Source organism: Mobula birostris, chromosome 20, assembly GCF_030028105.1.
Source record: "Mobula birostris isolate sMobBir1 chromosome 20, sMobBir1.hap1, whole genome shotgun sequence".
In the NCBI taxonomy this organism is placed as follows: domain Eukaryota; kingdom Metazoa; phylum Chordata; class Chondrichthyes; order Myliobatiformes; family Myliobatidae; genus Mobula; species Mobula birostris.
In genome coordinates this window covers 9,697,031-9,718,871 of record NC_092389.1, presented here as the reverse complement: position 1 = coordinate 9,718,871, position 21,841 = coordinate 9,697,031, and the positions used below count along the sequence as shown (strand labels likewise).

At 40.9% G+C, this 21,841-nt stretch overlaps 1 protein-coding gene across 2 annotated transcripts in view; it reads right to left on the bottom strand.

The window, feature by feature from the left end:
• Positions 1-21,841, bottom strand: part of sorl1 (sortilin-related receptor, L(DLR class) A repeats containing) — a 244,381-nt gene that overhangs the window by 174,717 nt on the left and 47,823 nt on the right. For both annotated transcript variants that reach the window (XM_072238121.1, XM_072238122.1), the window contains exon 2: positions 4,399-4,515. In XM_072238121.1, coding sequence (XP_072094222.1) covers positions 4,399-4,515 — 117 coding nt within the window. The remainder of the gene's footprint in view (positions 1-4,398; positions 4,516-21,841) is intronic.

Sequence of the window (21,841 nt, the reverse complement as noted above, 5' to 3'; positions counted from 1 at the left end):
CTGGAATTTACTTAACATCTAATGACTTGAAAGCTCTGCTAATTCTGATAATTAAAGACCATGCTTTTAAGCAACATTGCATGGTTCAAGTCCACATCTACAGATTTGCATCTCCAGATCCTGCTCCAACTCCATCTACAGATTTGCAGACAATACACTGTAGTGGGCTACGCTTCAAATAATGATGAGTCAGAGTAAAGGAAGAAGATAGAGAGCTTAGTGATATAGTGTCATGACAACAACCTTTCCCTCAATGTCAACAAAACAAAAGAGCTGGTCATAGACTTCAGAAAGGCGAGTGGAGCACATGCTTCTGTCTACATTCAGGGTGTTGAGGTTGAGAGCTTCAAGATCCTAGGTGTGAACATCACTGATAGCCTGCCCTGGTCCAACCACACTGATGTTATGGCCAAAAAAGCTCACCAATGCCTCTATTTCCTTAGGAGGCTGAAGAAATTCAGCATGTCCCCATTGACTCTTACCAATTTTTAAATCAATGTACCATACAAGGCGTTCGGTCTGGATGCACAACAGCTTAGTATGGCAACTGCTCTGCATGTAACTGCAAGAAATTACAGAGAGCTATGGACACAGCTCAGCACATCTTAGCAACCAGCCTCAATAAGAATAATCAAAAATCTCACTCACCCCTGACATTCGCTCTTCTCCCCATCCCATCAGGCAAAAGATGCAAAAGCCTGAAAGCACACACCACTGGGCTTAAGGACAGCTTCTACCCAATTATCAGATTTTTTTGAATGGACCTCTATATGATAAAATGGACTCCTGGCTTCATAATCTACCTAGTTTATGATTTTGCACTTTATCATCAACCTGCATTGCACTCTTTCAGCAGCTTTTACACCTTATTTTGTATTGTTATTCTTTTATCTTACGTAGTTCAATGCACTGTGTAATGATCTGATCTGTACAAATGATATACAAGACAAGCTTTTCACTGTATCTGATACATGAGACAATAAACTAATACCAAGTCAGCTAATCTATATCAAGATGGTGGATGGGTGCTGTGGAAAAAAAAGGGTGCAATTTTACTTGAACCATGCAATGTTGCTCAATTAAAAGCATGGTCTTTAATTATCAGAATTAGCAGAGCTTTCAAATCATTACATGTTAGGTAAATTCCAGCTTTCAACATTTTTATTGTAACAGTAAATATCCTGGGACAAGATTGAAATGGATCTATTTGGCTGCAGACCCAACAGATATCTATGGAAAGAAGTATGTTGAAAGCAAAATATATTTTGTTGCTTGGAATATCCAAAGAGGATAAAAATGAAAATGCACATAGCAATTAAGTGGACCTGAGCAATTCATTTGATAACCAAATCACTGGGGGGGGGGGGGCGGTGGAAAGGGAGTTATACCACAACAATCTCCAAGTTTTTCCAGGAGGTACAATAGACAATAGGTGCAGGAGTAGGCCATTCGGCCCTTCGAGTCAGCACCGCCATTCACTGTGATCATGGCTGATCATCCACAATCAGTATCCAGTTCCTTCCTTATCCCTATAACCTTTGATTCCGCTATCTTTAAAGAGCTCTATCCATCTCTTTCTTGGAAGCATCCAGAGACTTGGCCTCCACAGCCTTCTGGGGCAGAGCATTCCATATATCCACCACCCTCTGGGTGAAACAGTTTTTCCTCAACTCTGTTCTAAATGGCCTACTCCTTACTCTTAAACCGTGGCCTCTGGATCTGGACTCACACATCAGCGGGATCATGCTTCCTGCCTGCAGCGTGTCCAATCCCTTAATAATCTTATATGTTTCAATAAGATCCCCTCTCAGCCTTCTAAATTCTAGTGTATACAAGCCCAGTCGCTCCAATCTTTCGACATATGACAGTCCCGCCATCCCGGTAATTAACCTTGTGAACCTACGCTGCACTCCCTCAATAGCAAGAATGTCCTTCCTCAAATTCGGAGACCAAAACTGCACACAGTACTCCAGGTGTGGTCTCACCAGGGCCCTGTACAGCTGCAGGAGGACCTCTTTGCTCTTATACTCAATTCCCCTTGTTATGAAGGCCAGCATGCCATTAGCCTTCTTCACTGCCTGCTGTACTTGCATGCTTGCTTTCAGTGACTGATGTACAAGAACACCTAGATCTCATTGTACTTCCCCTTTTCCTAACTTGACTCCATTTAGATAGTAATCTGCCTTCCTATTCTTACCACCAAAGTGGATAACCTCACATTTATCCACATTAAACTGTATCTGCCATGCATATGCCCACTCACCCAGCCTATCCAAGTCACCTTGCATTCTCATAACATCCTCCTCACATTTCACACTGCCACCCAGCTTTGCGTCATCGGCAAATTTGCTAATGTTACTTTTAATTCCCTCATCTAATTCATTAATATATATTGTAAACAGCTGCGGTCCCAGCACTGAACCCTGCGGTACCCCACTGGTCACCACCTGCCATTTCGAAAGGGACCCGTTAATTGCTACTCTTTGTTTTCTGTCAGCCAGCCAATTTTCAATCCATGTCAGTACTCTGTCCCCAATACCATGTGCCCTAATTTTGCCCACTAATCTCCTATGTGGGACTTTATCAAAGGCTTTCTGAAAGTCCAGGTACACTACATCCACCGGTTCTCCCTTGTCCATTTTCATAGTTACATCCTCAAAAAATTCCAGAAGATTAGCCAAGCACGATTTCTCCTTCGTAAATCCATGCTGACTCAGACCAATCCTGTTACTGCTATCCAGATGTGTCGTAATTTCATCTTTTATAATTGACTCCAGCATCTTTCCCACCACCGATGTCAGGCTAACCGGTCTAAAATTCCCTGTTTTCTCTCTTCCTCCCTTCCTGAAGAGAGGGAGGACATTAGTCACCCTCCAATCCACAGGAACTGATCCTGCATCTATAGAACATTGGAAAATGATTAGCACTGCGTCCATGATTTCTAAAGCCACCTCCTTAAGTACCCTGGGATGCAGACCATCAGGTCCCGGGGACTTATCAGTCTTCAGACCCAACAGTCTATCCAACACCATTTCCTGTCTAATATAAATTTCCTTCATTTCATCCATTACCCTAGGTCCTTTGGCCACTATTTTATCTGGGAGATTGTTTGTGTCTTCCCTAGTGAAGACAGATCCAAAGTACCTGTTCAACTCGTCTGCCATTTCCTTGTTCCCCATAATAAATTCACCCATTTCTGTTTTCAAGGGCCCAGTTTTGGTCTTAACTATTTTTTTTCCTTTTCACATACCTAAAGAAGCTTTTACTATCCTCCATTATATTCTTGGCTAATTTACCTTCGTGCCTCATTTTTTCCTCTGCGTATTGCCTTTTTAGTTACCTTCTGTTGCTCTTTAAAAGTTTCCCGATCCTCCGGCTTCCCACTCGTCTTTGCTATGTTATACTTCTCTTTTATTTTTATACTGACCATTACTTCCCTTGTCAGCCACGGCCTCTCCTTACTCCCCTTAGGATCTTTCTTCCTCTTTGGGATGAACTGATCCTGCACCTCCTGCATTATTCCCAGAAACACTTGCCATTGCTGTTCCACTGTCATCCCTGCTAGGGAATTGTTCCATTGAACTTTGGCCAGCTCCTCCCTCATAGCACCATAGTTCCCTTTGTTCAACTGTAATACTGACACTTCCGAGTTTCCCTTCTCCCTCTCAAATTGTAGATTAAAACTTATCATATTATGGTCACTACCTCCTAATGGCTCCTTTACCTCGAGGTCCCTGATCAAATCCGGTTCATTGCACAACACTAAATCTAGAATTGCGTTCTCTCTCACATTTATCAAAACAAAGCAATTCAAAAAGACTACACTTTTTAGAATTGTTCATCTCTCACTCTCACAGTAACAGGAGCCCCTCTTCTCAAAAGTTATTTATTCCACTTATTTCAGTTAATCCACAAAGCTATTGGTAAAATATAGAAATCAATTCCTATTTCACTATGACATCCTAACAATCAAGATCCAAATAAATTCATAAAATTACAAAATAGCATTTTGGTATGCTTAAATGAATATTTATGATCCCTTTCAGGCACTACTTGCCATGCATTTCAAAATGCAGGTATCAAACATGATGTCATTTTCTGTAATTAAAATAGGTCAAGGGAAATTAAGTTAAAACTCACCATGAAGCATGCTATTGTCACTTATACCTTCCACTCTGCTACTAGTACATACATCATTTCTATACATAAAAAAGGTGTATTTTTAATATACACAAAACAATCTATTCTAATGAATGTATTTATTATAATCTTTTTTATTGATTCAATTTATTTTTGAAAAAGCCAAGCATATTCTTCCAAATTATACAGTAGTATGTTAAATCATTGCTTTCATTCAAAATTTACTCCCCCCCCCCCAAAAAAAAATGTTTTACTTACTGAACTTGTGTGAGGTCCCTGCAAATATGGACTATCTCGGGCAAGTGCCACAATCACTTTGCTCTTCTCTCCAGCCCAGTGAACAACCATCTGAGAGTGTGAATCATTGAGGTTCACCTGCAATTTAAAAAGCCATTTAACAACATTAGTAATGAACAATTTCAGTAATGTTCTACAAAAAAAACTTACAAAATTTGCAAGTTAGACAATGCATCAAGAACAAACCCATTTGTCCCTTCTCATCAACATTGCGATTTATGTATCACACAGTCCGCTTCCCACTGTACACCTAACCCCAGTAGCACCTCTAATGTTTTCAGTCTAGGTGTTTATCCAGCTTAAATACATTTATGTTCATCACCTCAACTGTTTTTTTTAGTAATAAACTTTGCATTTCAACTTTTAAGCAATCTCAGAATTTCAAACTGGATTTATTAGAAGCCATTTTAAAAAAAACCTCATCGCCTTTGCTTGACCTTCAGATGATTACCAATCAAACCGGTCATTGTGTTTTAATATGTCTCTCCATTCCACTTAATATTTTACAAGTGCAGTAATGTATAACGATCCAATTCACATCACTTAAAACTAAAGAAAATCTGTTACTACACTACACGTCATAAACAAGAGGAAATAGATCATTTGGGGTGCTATGAATATTCAAAGTCTTAGCTTCAACATGAGAAACAACTGAATCCAATGTTGATGAAATTGAGTAACTAGAGCTTCTGAAACATTTCCATAAGGAGAAGCAGTAAGCAAGCAGGCAGGCCTAGAAAAAAATTTACAGTGAATTCCAGTTAATCAGTACGAGTACATTTTGGCCCACTTAAGTGGCTGCTCCATTAGCCGAAGTGTCATGGAAATAGAATGGTACTTAAAAAGACAAACTATCATTTAACTGAGTAACAAATTATGTATTTAAATGAATTACAAGACAAATTACAACACTACCATTACTACTACTGTACTATAAAGCTGTATTGGTTCCTTCCCAATAGGCAGTCATTGATAGAGGAATTCATCCAGTGCATACTGCTGTATTCTTTTGATTGATCGTAAATGAACAAAGCCAGCGCAGACACCTAGTACAGATAATGCAATACAATGTTTTTGACGTTTGCATCCTCCAGTTCTTGATCTTCACTGGAACATTCAGGAAGACTGTCTATCCTTTCAAATTCTTTGTAGCTCCGAACTTTAAATAGCAAAATCATTTCATTTCACTTCTGGCCATTTTTGGCATCTCCAAATCTGAATGCTTGAAACCACAGTGACAAAGACAGTTCCGAATTGTCTTACTACTTATTTCCTTGCAACTATCAGTGCCAAATTTTCTAAAAAACAACAGTTTTTCGAACAAAAACACACACAACTGACACTATTTAAAAACTGTTCGCTCTTAACATGGCATAGTGTCTAACAGCCACACAAGTGCATGTAATTGACACCAATTAGAAATTTCAGCAACAGTCTTTTGTCCCAATTAAGTGGTATAATGTCCCATAAAAGAGAATTCCAGTTATTTTCTTGATTAGTTTTTGTTCTTTAAGCATTGCCCCGATTAACCAATGACCCCATTATCCAGAATGGGATAATGTGTTCGGTGAAAATACAAATTCATCACTTCTGCAGCTTTGTATTAGTAGCTGCACTTCACAAGTCCAGAAACTTGGTTGTTGCCAGGTGTATCTAGCTCCTCTTTTCATTCATTTTGGCTTTAAGAAATTATTTGTGCATTAATCATTTCTCAGTTTTCATCTTCATCAAACACTCTTCCATTACTTCTGTAAACTTGCTAATAGGATTTTCAATAGAAATATTTCCTGTCATTGACAAAAATGTCCCTGGTTATCTCATATTAAACCTTTTTGACTTGTCTTCACTTTATGATGATTCCCTAAATTTCACACTTGGCCATATTTTCCAAGACATTTGCAGCATGATAGACTTGACATTCTTCCAACTAAAAGCAGTCTCATGAATGCAATCTTAAATGAACTGAAGCTTGAAAATCTTGCAGACTGCATCAGAATTAAGTAATTTGTGAATGAAAGATTTCTTGTAGGACTTTTGAACTTCTGTCACCCACAGATTTATTTGATTGGATCGTAGCTGTGATAATGACAGGCAGGTAATCAGCAGGAATATTCTAAAACACAAGTTCTCATGGATGGTGTGCCCTACAATTATCTAATTGACAAATAGCTGTGTTAAACTGAGATAAGCCCAGCCTTTTATTTTTTTTCTGGAACAAAATGAAAAGCACTCCATAGTCATTCAGGCTTTTCTTGGAGCATTTTAAGATAGCAGACAAATATATAATACAAACAGCCTATTGGTTTCAAAAAGGTATTCATCAACTAAAAGTTTAGGTTTATGTCTATCAAAGCATTACCACAAACCATGATTTCATTCATGTCCTTGTTAACTGAAAATGAGCACACACTTTGCCTTCATTAGGTGAAGAGCTGCTTGACAAACAGCACCGTACCAGCTCCATCTCATCCATATTGTCTTGCTTTTCAATGAAGGTCACAAGAATCAAATTCCTGTAGTTGTGTGATCCACTGTCTTCTGCTCTCCTGAATGCCATGATCTTTTAAAATTATAATCACCAACTTTCAGAAAACATACACATTCAGTTACCTGCATTACATGATGAAAACCCTAAGTTTGTTTTGTAGATATTCAAGGTTTACTGTATAGTTGCTGACTGTACCAAGGCAATCCAAATTGGGACCTCTTTTCAACCATGATTTGGTTCATCTATGAGCATTCAAAACTAAAGAGCCTATCAATACTTGTGTCAAACACAAAGCAAGGCCTTTCATGATATTACAGAATTGCCAACACCTTTAGAGCTGCTGCCAACATATCATTTTTCAGCAAGTTCAAATACTGCAAACTCAAACAGCAAACTGGAGACATGAGAAACTGCACACAGTAAATGTCCTAGTTATTCTTCAATACTATAGGAACCTTTTTGAACCACCATACTGGGATAACTATTACAATTCACAAAGATGATTTTTTTTTAAAGTTAGCCTTCTGCAATTGGCAAAACAGTTTTACCATTTGCCAGCTCACAATTCAGCAGTGAAATTGAATTAAAATCATCCCCAGAGAAGGCAAACCTGCACAGTATAGACACTGCTGGGATCTCCAGAATTAGGGGGTCACTAAATAATGGGTGGGCTATTGACTGGAGAAAAGGGGGGAATCCTTAACCAGAGGCCAGTAAACCTTTGGTGGCTCATTCAAGGAAAGCAATAAGTTTTGAATGTTAGAAGGGATACAGGGTTAATGATGGAAAGTGACAACAAGATTTTAAAAAAATAACAGCCAAAAAGCACAAATCACAAAGGACCAAACAGTCTACTCTTACTTCTTGTGTTCTTAACAGAGATAACACTGGACAGCAATTCTTGTCCCCCCCCGCCGCCCCAAAAGTGTTGCTTCCTCAGAATTTTTTTTCTGTTTGAGGCCGAACTCAAATACAACTTAGATAAACAAGAAATTAACTTTTATTGAATGTAATGCATTTAACTGCATAATGGTGCTGACACTTTGCAATAGTTCAACTAAGCTAAAAATGTTTTGTTGATGATTTTTATTTGTACTCAGCATCTGAGGCTTCTTGCTTAAATATCTAACAATAATCAGCCAGCATTGATGGATTCCAGTTGCCCTGATATTGTTTCACCACAACTGTAATATCTTGGTGAAACGCCTCACCATGCCCATCACTGATCACCATGCCCATCACTGATAGCGTAAGATTTGCAAGGAAGTCTAAATGGGAATGCAGAAAATGAATCTTTAGTTACACTTCATGGCTTTGTATGCTTGAGGCATGTTATCAACTAGCTGCATGTAGTTTGGTGCTCTGTAGCTGCTAAGAAAACTTTCAACAACATCCTTGAATGCCTTCCATGCAAAGTTCTCTGGTTCCATGAGAAGTTCTCTGAACTGCCTGTCACTGATGACCTGTTTGATTTGTGGACCAACTGAAGTGCCTTCCCTAATCTTGGCACCATTTATTCTGACTTAATTTATGAATTAGTCCTGGGTATGACTCTAAACTGCAACCAGTGATGAGGCTCTGACTGGGGACTTTCAGAGCTTTGGGGAAAGTGGAGTTAACCTTAGTCATTCATTGCTCCCAGGGCCGCTCTGACCTCGAACGGTAGCACCTGTAAGGGTTCCTGCTCAGGATATGAGCGAAAGCCAACAGCAGATCCGGCAGGTTCAGTAACTGAACTTATGACGGAGAAGGCGGATGAGCTAGGACCTCAAATGCCAACAGCTATAGTACAGGCGGATAAACATTTGGGAAGAGAAATGGCGATTCCTTTAGTTCGCCCAACGGTAGGCAATAGCAAACCACCGTTGCTAGATACTAGGTTTCCTAGAATCTATTTGCTAAGAAAACTATGGTCAAACTCACAAAATGTATCACACAACAACAGCATCAAGAGGACCTTCAAGACAATTTTAAAGATGCTTCGCTCGGTAGGGTTGATTCTGGTCAGCAGGGGATCCCCAATCGTCATCAAGCTTCTGCTCATAAAATTCAAGTAACACAAAAGAAAATTATTGCCACTTGGAATGTAAGAACCCTATATCAAGCAGGAAGATTGGACAATGTGATAAATGAAATGGAAAGACTAAAAATTAACATCATGGGAATTAGCGAAGTTCATTGGACAGGTGCTGGAACATGTCAGAATAGAAATAAAACACCAGTTTATTCTTGTAGAACATTCCATACTAATGGAGTAGGAATTCTTATGGATGAAAACATAGCAAAAAGCGTTTTAGGACATTGGGCAATACCAGAAAGCGTGCTCCCTGTTAGATTCAGAGGACAACCATTTGATTTAGCAACTATACAGCTATATGCACCAACAGATGGAACAAATGAGGATATAGATAAATTCTATGAAGAGCTTGAACAAGCAAAGAATGGATGCAAATCTCAAGATATTGTTATTGTCATGGGAGATCTAAATGCTAAAGTAGGACAAGGTGCCGATGGAAATACCATAGGAAAATTTGGAGTCAGGAAAAGAAATGAAAGAGGTGAGAAATGGGTAGAATGGTGCAAGATGAATAATCAGGCCATTATGAATATCTACTTTCAGGACCAGCCAAGACGCTTGTGGACCTGGAAAAGTCCAGGTGATAACACTAGAAATCAAACTGACTTTATTACTATAAACCAAAGATTTCAAAACTCAGTGACTCAATGAAAAACATATCCAGGTGCAGACTGTAATAGTGACCATAACCCAGTAGTATGTCATGTAAAAGTAAAACTTAAAAAGCTAAAGCAGCAAAAACCTGAACAATCCCTTGACTACTTGCAATTAAAACTTAAAGACAAAAATTTACAATTGAAATCAGGAATAGATTTCAAAGTCTAGAAATAGAATCTGTTGAAGATGATAGCAATCATGTAGAAATGAAGTTTAACTCTCTGAAGGATGCTTTGGTAGAATCAGCAAAGTCAGTGATTCCTAAAAAAGAAAAAAGCACAAAGAATAAATGGATGACAGATGAAATCAAAAATCTAATGGGAGAAAGGAGACGGAAGAAAGCAAATCCTATAGAATATAAGCCCTTATGGAGTGAGATACATAATGCCCTACAAGACATCTTTAAATGTGAAATACCCTTACAAAGCAAGACCATATATTTTGGGTATATACCTCAAGAATGGTTGAAAAGGAATAAATATTTAATAAATGTACTGCTACATAACACCTCATAAGCCTGGTTTTATTCTCACAAGTCAATGAATATATTGTTTAAAAAAGATCACTCCCTAGTCTGTACATAGTTTTCTTCTTTCCATTGTTCTTTCTCTCAAGTGTATACCTCAGATTAATATTATGTGGAGATTTGTGACAAATATGATTTTATATATATATATATATATATATATATATATATACACACATACGTACACACACACACAGCATCTGAAATACATCTTATGGAAATGTTTGTTTGATGATGAAATTCAATAAAAAGTTACAAAAAAAAAAGCCCTTAAATAAAAAAGTTAAAAGCTTATGTCAAAAGCCAAAGAAGAATGGTTAAACTAGGAAGGTGAGCAAGTAGAAAGAATCCCTATTACTGATCCAAAAAGGTTAAGTCAACAAATCAAGAATATCACTGGTAAAAAGCTCCTCTGTTCTTCAGGTGGATGTTTGAAAGCAAAGGACAGTACCACTATCATGGAAAAAGATGAGATTATGAACAGATGGACTGAGTATAATCAGGAATTATTTGAAGACAATCAAGGCGAAAAGCCAGAAATTAAGAAAAACATTGAAGGTCCAAGTATTTTAAAATTTGAAGTTCGTAATGCAATAAACATGATGAAGAAAGGAAAGGCAGCAGGTCCTGATAAATTAGTAATAGAAAAAATTATTGCCCTTGAAGATTATGGAATTGAAAAACCTACTGATGTAATCAATGACATTTATGAGACCGGAATAATACCAGAAGAGATGATGAAAAAAAATCAGTACTTATCACTCTTCCTAAGAAACCTGGAGTAATAGAATGCAAATTACATAGGACCACAAGTTTAATGAGTCATATCACCAAGATAATTCTGAGAATTTTGATGGCAAGAGCTGAAAGTAAGATACAAGCTGAAATAGGTTTTGTGGTTTTGTGAAAGACAAAGGTACAAGAAACGCAATATTGACGTTAAGGATACTATCAGAACAAGCTATTCAAGTGCAAAATGATTTGTTTGTTTTATCAACTACACAAAAGCATTTGATAAAGTGAAGCACAATAAGTTATTTGAAATATTACAGAAAACTCTAAATCTAGATTCGAAAGACCTCCGCCTAATCAGAAATCTGTACTGGGAACAAACTGCCGCTATAAGGATAGATGGAGAAGTGAGTCAGTTTACAAAAATCAAGAGAGACTTTAGACAAGGGTGTGTTTTCTCCCCTGATTTATTTAATGTGTACAGTGAAACAATATTACAAAAAGTAAGAGACATCTTGGGAATCAAAGTTGATAGTGAAAACATCAATAATTTCAGATATGCAGATGACACTGTTAATTGCAAGTACGGAGAAAGAAGTACAAAACTTATTTGATATAGTTGTTAAAGAAAGTGCAAAAATGGGTCTATCAATTGCAAAAGACAGAATGTACCATGATATCCAAATAGAAGGAGAATCCTATCTGCAGGCTGAGAATAAATGGGGAAGACATAAAACAAGTACAGAACTTTTGCTACTTAGGAAGCTGGGTGACATCAGATGGCAGGTGTGACATGGACATCGAAAGAATAGGGTTGGCAAAAAACACCTTTACGAGAATGATCAGTATACTGACTAAGACTAAACTAGGCATGACAACCCGCCTCAGAGTACAGATTTCCCCCGCCATCCAAAAGTATGAAAAGGTTTGTAAGCCGGAATGTCGTAAAGCGAAGAAGCAATTACCATTTATTTATATGGAAAAAATTTGTGATCGTTCACAGACCCAAAAATAACCTACCATATCATGCCAAATAACATATAAAACCTAAAATAACAGTAACATATAGTAAAAGCAGGAATGATATGATAAATACACAGCCTATATAAAGTAGAAATACTTCCCTACAATCATTGCCGCACTGTTCTCCATAGTGAAAATCTCACGCAAGCACTCTCGGCAGAAACACTCTCTCCAGTAACCTTTAAGCTATGAAGCTGCCAAATCATACCAAATAACACGTAAAAATACACAGCCTATATAAAGTAGAATATATGTACAGTGTAGTATCACTTACGGGAATCGGGAAGACATTGAGCACACTGATGATGGTGTGTTAGGCTGAGTCATCGGAGGTTGGGGTGGTGCAGTGGTCCCCAACCTCCAGGCAGGGAACGGATACCGATCTGTGAAGAATGTAGTGGTAGCCAGGACGCATCCAGCACATCTTTAAGAAAAAAGCCGAAACAAACAAGCTGATTAATTAGGTGCCGCCCGACACGTAAATGTCGGCCCAGATCAGAGGTGACACAATCGGCAATCGCCTCTGATCTGGGCCGACATTTACATGCCGGGCAGCACCTAATTAATTAGCTTGTTTATTTCGGCTTTTTTCTTAAAGATATGTTGGGTGCATCCCAGCTACCACTGCGTTCTCCGCGGCAATATATCGGTCCGCGGCCCCGGGGTTGGGGTGGTGGGACACTGGAGTGTCAATCTCATCGTCGTCTGTTTCCATCAGGGCAGGCAGGTCATCTTCTTCTATGTCTGCCTGCCTCGATGTCAAAGGTCGAGGTTCGTCGTCTGCTGTGGAAGGCTTGCTTGACTGCTTAGCCTGGCGCATTTTTCTATCATACAGTTCTTTGTAAGCACTCAAACCATCTTGCAAATATCCCCTAAACCTACGTACCCTTTCAAAATTAAAGTTGTACTTTTCTGCAATTATTGTTGTCAATTGCAGCGAAAATCTCACGCAGTTGCTTCACGTTCAGTTCCTGGACAACTTCACTTTCGGTCCATTCGCTACTGCATTCGGTTTCGATTGTTATCCTTTCCTCTTCCAACTGCATCAGCTCTTCACTTATCAGTTCTTGGTCATGGGATGTCAAAACCTCTTGAACATCTTGAAATTCCAGCATCTGCAGATTTCCTCGTGTTTGCAACATCATCTTTGTCAACTTCCACAAGCCAAACTCACTTTGTCCTTACTTCATTCACCACGATCAAAACGCTTAATTATGTCTAGTTTTATGCCAAGTGTAACACCCTCACGAGCTCTTTTAGGCTCTTCCAATACCTTAGAACTCATCTTGCTGACGGATGCTCAAAATAAATCGACATAAAGCACAGAGGCTCACAGACATGTGTTTAAGCAATGCCACTAGAATGCAGTTCCAGGGGAGGAGCTTGGCTGCTCGGGGCGCGCGCTGCCTTTTATTGTAACAGTGAAAACACCTTCTGTTAGTGAAAACAGGTAACTAATGTAGGTCTTTCGTAACAGCAAGATTTCATAAAGCGAACGTTCAAAAAGCAGGGGACACCTGTACTGAAATGTTCTGTTTATCCAGTTAATGTTACATGGCTCAGAATGTTGGACAATATCTAGTAACATGAGGAAACAAATTGAAGCAGAGATGTGGTTTTTGAGGAGGATGCAAAGAATATCATAAACAAAATGAATATCTAACGAAGATGTCATGAACAGAGCAAGCACAAAAAGAGAAATAATGTACAAGATCATGAAAAGGTAACATAACTTCACTGGACATGTGATTAGAAAAGAGGAGTTAGAATGCACGGTAATTATGGGAAAGATTGAAGGGAAGAAAGCAAGAGGAAGACAAAGACAAATGATAATGGAGACAGCAGCCAGAGAACTGGAAATGAATACCAATGAATTGATCCATTTGACCCAAAACAGGAGTGTGTGGGCCATGGCAGTCAAGGCTCAAACTGGGCACGGCACCTGATGATGAATTTATGAATTGGAACAATATAGGTGATTTTTTTAAAAAATGGTGCGTGATTGCGAGATTTCATGGCGATTTTCATAATCAGCAGCCCAAAATCCACAAGATGCATCCAGAGGTATTCAGGAACAAATTGTTTATTGTCCAGTATAATTATTTTAATTAACTGTAAATGGTGCTCATTTAGTTCAAGAAAATAAATGCATCTATGGCTACGTCCACACTAGACCGGATAAATCCGTAACCGAAGCTTTTTCTCTTCTTTTTGACCCTCCGTCCACACTGGACCAGCGTTTTCCCCCCCCGAAAACTGAGCTTTTCTAAAACACTCTCCAGTGTTTAAATCTGAAAAAGCTGGCTGGGCGTTGTAGTGTGTACGGGGTGACCAGCTCATTTTAAAAACGTTGTCAATAACGTGCCGGATCAAATGAAATGCCGCGCTGCCGCCACCATTGTTTTCTTGAACGCAACCTCCAACACCACAATAATAATATCTGACAATAGATGTGTAACAGCCTAATGTAACATTGTATGGAAATACAAGACTGATAAAGACGTTTTATACATTTAACAAGGTGCTTTATTAATGTATTGATTGTGCAAACATTCAATAGATGCAATTGTCACTTTTGTCCAGTAACTTGTTTTATTGCACATTAAATACAGCAAAATAATACAAAGACATGGCAAAAGTAAAGGCAAACAAATGAGGTAACAGCAAATTTCACTTTTGCCCAGTAACAAGCCTTATTGCATTTAGTTGTAGCTTTCGTCCCTTTCATCGGTGAAGAGACTATGGCTGTAGGAAATGTATCTGGACAAACACGCACCAAGTCTTTCGTTTGGTAATTTCCTTTTAAGTTTTTCTAGTCTGTATCTGGACAAACGTGCACCAAGTATGCAGTTTCCTCTTCGCTTGATTTCTGTGTGTCCTGCACAATGCCCAGCAGGAGATTCGCCCAAATACCCATTTTAATGGGATGGAGGTATTTTCAAAAACGCCTGCTGTGGACACCTATGGTTTTTATGCGAAACCGGCGTTTTCAAAATTAACCGGTCTGGTGTAGACGTAGCCTATGTCTAATGCTGTTTGCTTGACTGGAAGGATTGTTGAAGACTGCTTATGATACACTTACTCAGAGATAGTTACTATGGCTAATATATTAAAAACACTTGCATTGTTGATCAATTGGCAGAGTGCCACCATTACAATTTTAGACAGCATGGCGTCCCAGGATGGGTTCTCCAGGCCTGTGGAAGCGAGCTAGCTGGAGTGTTTGCTGACATCAACTGCTCCTTGCTTCAGTGGCTGAAGAGTTGGTGCAGAGAGCAGGGTTTTAGATTTTTGGATCATTGGGATCTCTTCTGGGGAAGGTGGGACTTGTACAGATTGGATGGGTGGCACCTGAACCCAAGGGGGAGCAATATCCTTGCAGGTAGGTTTGCTAGCATGGTTCAGGAGGGTTTAAACTAATTTGCGAGGGGGATGGGACCCGGAGCAATAGAGCAGTGAAAGAAGTGCATGGAGTAAAGCCAGATCTAACATATAGAGAGGCTTTGAGGAAGGAGAAGCAGAATAAACGGTGTAAAGGTAGTAAGGCAGAAGGGCTGAAATGTGTGTACCTCAATACAAGAAGCATCAGGAACAAAGGTGATGAACTGAGAGCTTGGATACATACATGGAATTATGATGTAGTGGCCATTACACAGACTTGGCTGGCACCAGGGCAGGAATGGATTCTCAATATTCCTGGATTTCAGTGCTTTAAAAGGGTAGAGAGGGTGGAAAAAGGGGAGGAGGGGTGGCATTACTGGTCAGGGATACTATTACAGCTACAGAAAGGGTGGGTAATGCAGCAGGATCCTCTTTTGAGTCAGTATGGGTGGAAGTCAGGAACAGGAAGGGAGCAGTTACTCTATTGGGGGTATTCTATAGGCCCCCTGGTAGCAGCAGAGATACAGAGGAGCAGATTGGGAGGCAGATTTTGGAAAGGTGCAAAAATAACAGGGTTGTTATCATGGGTGACTTTAACTTCCCTAATATTGATTGGCACCTGATTAGTTCCAAGGGTTTAGATGGGGCAGAGTTTGTTAAGTGTGTCCAGGACGGATTCCTGTCACAGGATGTGGACAGGCCGACAAGGGGAAATGCCATACTAGATCTAGTACTAGGTAATGAACCAGGTCAGGTCACAGATCTCTCAAAGGGTGAGCATCTGGGGGACAGTGACCACCGCTCCCTGGCCTTTAGCATTATCGTGGAAAAGGATAGAATCAGAGAGGACAGGAACATTCTTAATTGGGGAAGAGCAAATTATGACGCTATAAGGCTAGAACTTGCGGGTGTGAATTGGGATGATGTTTTTGCAGGGAAATGTACTATGGACATGCAGTCAATGTTTAGAGATCTCTTGCAGGATGTTAGGGATAAATTTGTCCCGGTGAGGAAGATAAAGAATGGTAGGGTGAAGGAACCATGGGTGACAAGTGAGGTGGAAAATCTAGTCAGGTGGAAGAAGGCAGCATATGTGAGGTTTAGGAAGCAAGGATCAGATGGGTCTATTGAGGAATATAGGGAAGCAAAAAAGGAGCTTAAGAAGGGGTTGAGAAGGGCAAGAAGGGGGCATGAGAAGGCCTTAGTGAGTAGGGTAAAGGAAAACCCCAAGGCATTCTTCAATTATGTGAAGAACAATGATGATAGGAGTGAAGGTAGGACCGATTAGAGATGAAGGTGGGAAGATGTGCCTGGAGGCTGTGGAAGTGAGCGAGGTCCTCAATGAATACTTCTCTTCGGTATTCACCAATGAGAGGGAACTTGATGATGGTGAGGACAATATGAGTGAGGTTGATGTTCTGGAGCATGTTGATCAGGGAAAAGGAGGTGTTGGAGTTGTTAAAATACATTAGGACAGATAAGTCTCCAGGGCCTGACGGAATATTCCCCAGGTTGTTCCATAAGGCGAGGGAAGAGATTGCTGAGCCTCTGGCTAGGATCTTTATGTCCTCATTGTCCACGGGAATGGTACCAGAGGATTGGAGGGAGGCAAATGTTGTCCCCTTGTTCAAAAAAGGTAGTAGGGATAGTCGGGTAATTATAGACCAGTGAGCCTTACGTCTGTGGTGGGAAGCTGTTGGAAAAGATTCTTAGAGATAGGATCTATGGGCATTTAGAGAATCATGGTCTGATCAGGGACAGTCAGCATGGCTTTGTGAAGGGCAGATCGTGTCGAACAAGCCTGAAAGAGTTCTTTGAGGTGGTGACCAGGCATATAGATTAGGGTAGTGCAGTGGATGTGATCTATATGGATTTTAGTAAGGCATTTGACAAGGTTCCACATGAAGGCATGGGATCCAGGGAAGTTTGGCCAGGTGGATTCAGAATTGGCTTGCCTGCAGAAGGTAGAGGGTCGTGGTGGAGGGAGTACATTCAGATTGGAGGATTGTGACTAGTGGTGTCCCACAAGGATCTGTTCTGGGACCTCTACTTTTCGTGATTTTTATTAATGACCTAGATATGGGGGTAGAACGGTGGGTTGGCAAGTTTACAGACGACACAAAGGTTGGGGGGTGTTGTAGATCGTGTAGAAGATTGTCGAAGATTGCAGAGAGACATTGATAGGATGCAGAAGTGGGCTAAGAAGTGGCAGATGGAGTTCAACCCGGAGAAGTGTGAGGTGGTACACTTTGGAAGGACAAACTCCAAGGCAGAGTACAAAGTAAATGACAGGATACTTGGTAGTATGGAGGAGCAGAGAGACCTGGGGGTACATGTCCACAGATCCCTGAAAGTTGCCTCACAGGTGGATAGGGTAGTTAAGAAAGCTTATGGGTGTTAGCTTTCATAAGTCGAGGGATAGAGTTTAAGAGTCGCGATGTAATGATGCAGCTCTATAAAACGCTGGTTAGGCCACACTTGGAGTACTGTGTCCAGTTCTGGTCGCTTCAATATAGGAAGGATGTGGAAGCATTGGAAAGGGTACAGAGGAGATTTACCAGGATGCTGCCTGGTTTAGAGAGTATGGATTATGATCAGAGATTAAGGGAGCTAGGGCTTTACTCTTTGGAGAGGAGGAGGATGAGAGGAGACATGATAGAGGTGTACAAGATATTAAGAGGAATAGATAGAGTGGATAGCCAGCACCTCTTCCCCAGGGCACCACTGCTCAATACAAGAGGACATGGCTTTAAGGTAAGGGGTGGGAAGTTCAAGGGGGATATTAGAGGAAGGTTTTTCACTCAGAGTGGTTGGCGCGTGAAATGCACTGCCTGAGTCAGTGGTGGAGGCAGATACACTAGTGAAGTTTAAGAGACTACTGGACAGGTATATGGAGGAATTTAAGGTGGGAGTTATATGGGAGGCAGGGTTTTAGGGTCAGCACAACATTGTGGGCTGAAGGGCCTGTAATGTGCTGTACTATTCTATGTTCAGTCTAAGATCCCCTCATGTTTTAAGGCGGCAACGATAATCCCAGTGTCGAAGAAGAGCAAGGTGGCATGCCTGAATAACTATCAACCTGTAGCTCTGACATCAATTGCTATGAAGTGCTTCGAGAGATCTCAAATCTCTTCCTCTCTCTCTCTCTCCCCCCCCCCCACTCATCACTACTCAACTCAATACCACGAACTGAACTTTACTCCTCATCGTAAGGCTGTATCTATTTACCCCTAGACTTGAAGCAGCTTGATTTTCATATATTTCCACACTTACTGATTTACTTATATATAATCATTGCTAACCTGTTTGATTTATCTACATTTATATTACTGTATTGCATAGTTACTAATAAATATCATTAGTTAATAGCAATACTGGACTCCAAAGTGTTTTCCATCTCTGCTGGTTCTTTATTCCCATCACTGGGTACGTGACACAAGCAACATCCTTGTATATTTTCTCTGCACTCTTTCAACCTTATTTACATTTTTCCTGCAGGTAGGTGACCAAAACTGCACACAATACTCCAAATTTGGCCTCACCAACATCTAATACAATTTCAACATAACATCCCAACCTCTGTACTCAATATTTTGATTTATGAAGGCCAATATGCCAAAAGCTCACTTTTCAACCCTGTGGAAGTCGAATCCAGATAAAGTCACTCAGAGACCGTATAAGTACAAACTCTTTATTCAAAGCCTCCGGGGCATTTCAGTTAGTTGCTCAAACAGGAACAGTCTGTGACTGTTCCTGCTCGGTCCACCAATTAACCGGCAGTTCCCCTTACAGAAGGGATGTAGCTGTTCAGATAACCCCACACAAGACAGGCTAGAGCCAGACTTATCTATGTGCATGACAATACCGAGACAAATTACAGAATAGGTATAATGGCTCACATACACAGAACAAGCTGGAGCGGTCTTGTCCGTGTGCATGACTGCACAAAGAAAGAGGGACCTTGAAACACTGTCTAACTCCAAGAAGAAATTGGCTCAGCATGGTTTAGCACATCTATTGATCATCAGCAGTTTTCTTTCAGAAAACAGACTTTTTTTTTAAATTTAAACTGACCATGTTAACCCTTTACATACTTTATCAATGCCATCTACCCATGACACAATTTTCAAGGAATTGTGGATCAGTATTCCCAGATCCCATTGGTCTACCTCACTCCTCAATGCCCAACAGCTCACCGTGCGAGTCTTATGCTGGTTTGTCCTCCAGAACTGCAACACCCCACACTTGTCCACATTAAATTCCATCTGCAGTTTATCAACCCATTTTTCCAGATGGTCTGGATATTGCTGCAAGCTTTGATAGCCCTCCTTGTTAACCGGATAAAGTTCAAGTCTACTCTACAGTGTCATTCAATACTTTTCACTTTCCAAGACCGAAAATCAATTAATAAGCTCTTATCTTGTTTAAACTCAAATTATTTTTTTTATTTAATAAGGGCGAAATCAAGTGTCAGGCCTTACCCGAGTGATTGATCAAATAGTATTTAGAAGCTGCGCCTTAAACACTGGCATCATCGGCATGCTACTAACATACACTGCTTCTCACAATGACACCAGAGTGGCACGGGGTTCAGTGGAGGGCATGACTGTGAAACTCCACAAGGGAGTTCAGTAGACTCACAAGAATTGTGCTAAATCCTATACATTAGATTAGATTAGATTAGATTATGGCAGTTATGCATGTTGGAAACCAGCAGAGAGTAGGTTGCATGCCCATGTCAAACCTATCAACATAACCATAAATAAGCACAGTTCCAACACCTACCAGAGGCTTCTCTCACCTTGTTCTCACCCCATTAGCCACAACCCCAGCCTGGTAGCTTTATCCTGCAAAACGTACAGTTGATGGTACAACTAAATTGCTCTTGAAGATCAGTACTCAAGTGCCACACACATCTTTTACATCTTCATTTCTCCAAATATTAGCACCATTTGCACAAAGAAAAATATGTAAAGCTATGTAAAGAACAGTTTTGTAGCATAGCCTCAGCGATCTTGCAGTTGGTGAAAAATCTGTTTTTACTGTTATTGATACACACTGTATTGGCCTCTTGAGGAATACCATTTTTATGCATTTATCTTGGTTGAGCGCTAGAATCTATCTGCAGTAAAATACAATACTCCCAGAGAAACTTTTAACAACTGAAAGCGAAGGAATTATTTTGAAATCCTTCAGTTAGACATTTTCATACCACGAGTTGGCAAAACTTAACCCTTCAAAATAGTATATAATTCAGAGTTACCTTAATTTGTTGTAAAGGATTCTCAACTCCAAAGGAAAAAAAATTAACAGGGCATGTATATGTTACTATATATGAGTTTGAGATTTCTTTATTTGCAGGCATTTATAGGAAAATAAAGAAATACATCAGAACTTATGAAGAACTATACATGAACAAAGACGGTTAAACCAATCAATGTGCAAAAGATGACAAATTGTGCCAATAAGTAATACTGAGAACACAAATTGTCCTTGAAAGCGAGTCTGTAGCTTGTGGAATCAGTTTATGGGTTGTAATAAGTGAAATTATCCACACTGGTTCAGGAGCATGAATCTGGCGATCTGAGACCAAACGCTCCTGTACTTCTTGCCCAATGGTAGTAGCGAAGGGGTGCAAAGGGTGTCAGGGGGTGGTAGCACCTCTGGTGGGGGAACATGTCGCGTCCTTTTCAAGGCGGTTAGTCCACCTTTGGTCCCCACCTGGAACTCAGTTCTCACCTATGGCTCCCCACAGCTGTTTACATGTGACAGCGGCCACACCCCGGGCAACGGCTTCGACAAGCCGGCTAAACCAGGTGAGGGTAGCCGACGGGTCTCAAACCCTCGGTGGGATAGGGAGTTGTCTATCCCAGCATGCAAAGACAGACTCCGACAGATTGAGCGGACGAGACCTACGGAAGGTCCAACGGTCAAGAAGGCGGTCTCTGCAAGCGTTGTGGAACATGTAGAGCAGGACAAGACACAGAAGACGTCCTGGTCATCCACTGCGCCTAGTCCCATCTCCAGCCGTCTCAACTCTGTCTTGCCACTGGATCCAGATGGGAGTTGGGGGGGGGGGGGGGGAGAGAGAGAGGGAGGGGGGGGAGAGAGGGAGGGAGAGGGGGAGAGAGAGGGAGGGAGAGGGGGAGAGAGAGGGAGGGAGAGGGGGAGAGAGAGGGAGGGAGAGGGGGAGAGAGAGGGAGGGAGAGGGGGAGAGAGAGGGAGGGAGAGGGGGAGAGAGAGGGAGGGAGAGGGGGAGAGAGAGGGAGGGAGAGGGGGAGAGAGAGGGAGGGAGAGGGGGAGAGAGAGGGAGGGAGAGGGGGAGAGAGAGGGAGGGAGAGGGGGAGAGAGAGGGAGGGAGAGGGGGAGAGAGAGGGAGGGAGAGGGGGAGAGAGAGGGAGGGAGAGGGGGAGAGAGAGGGAGGGAGAGGGGGAGAGAGAGGGAGGGAGAGGGGGAGAGAGAGGGAGGGAGAGGGGGAGAGAGAGGGAGGGAGAGGGGGAGAGAGAGGGAGGGAGAGGGG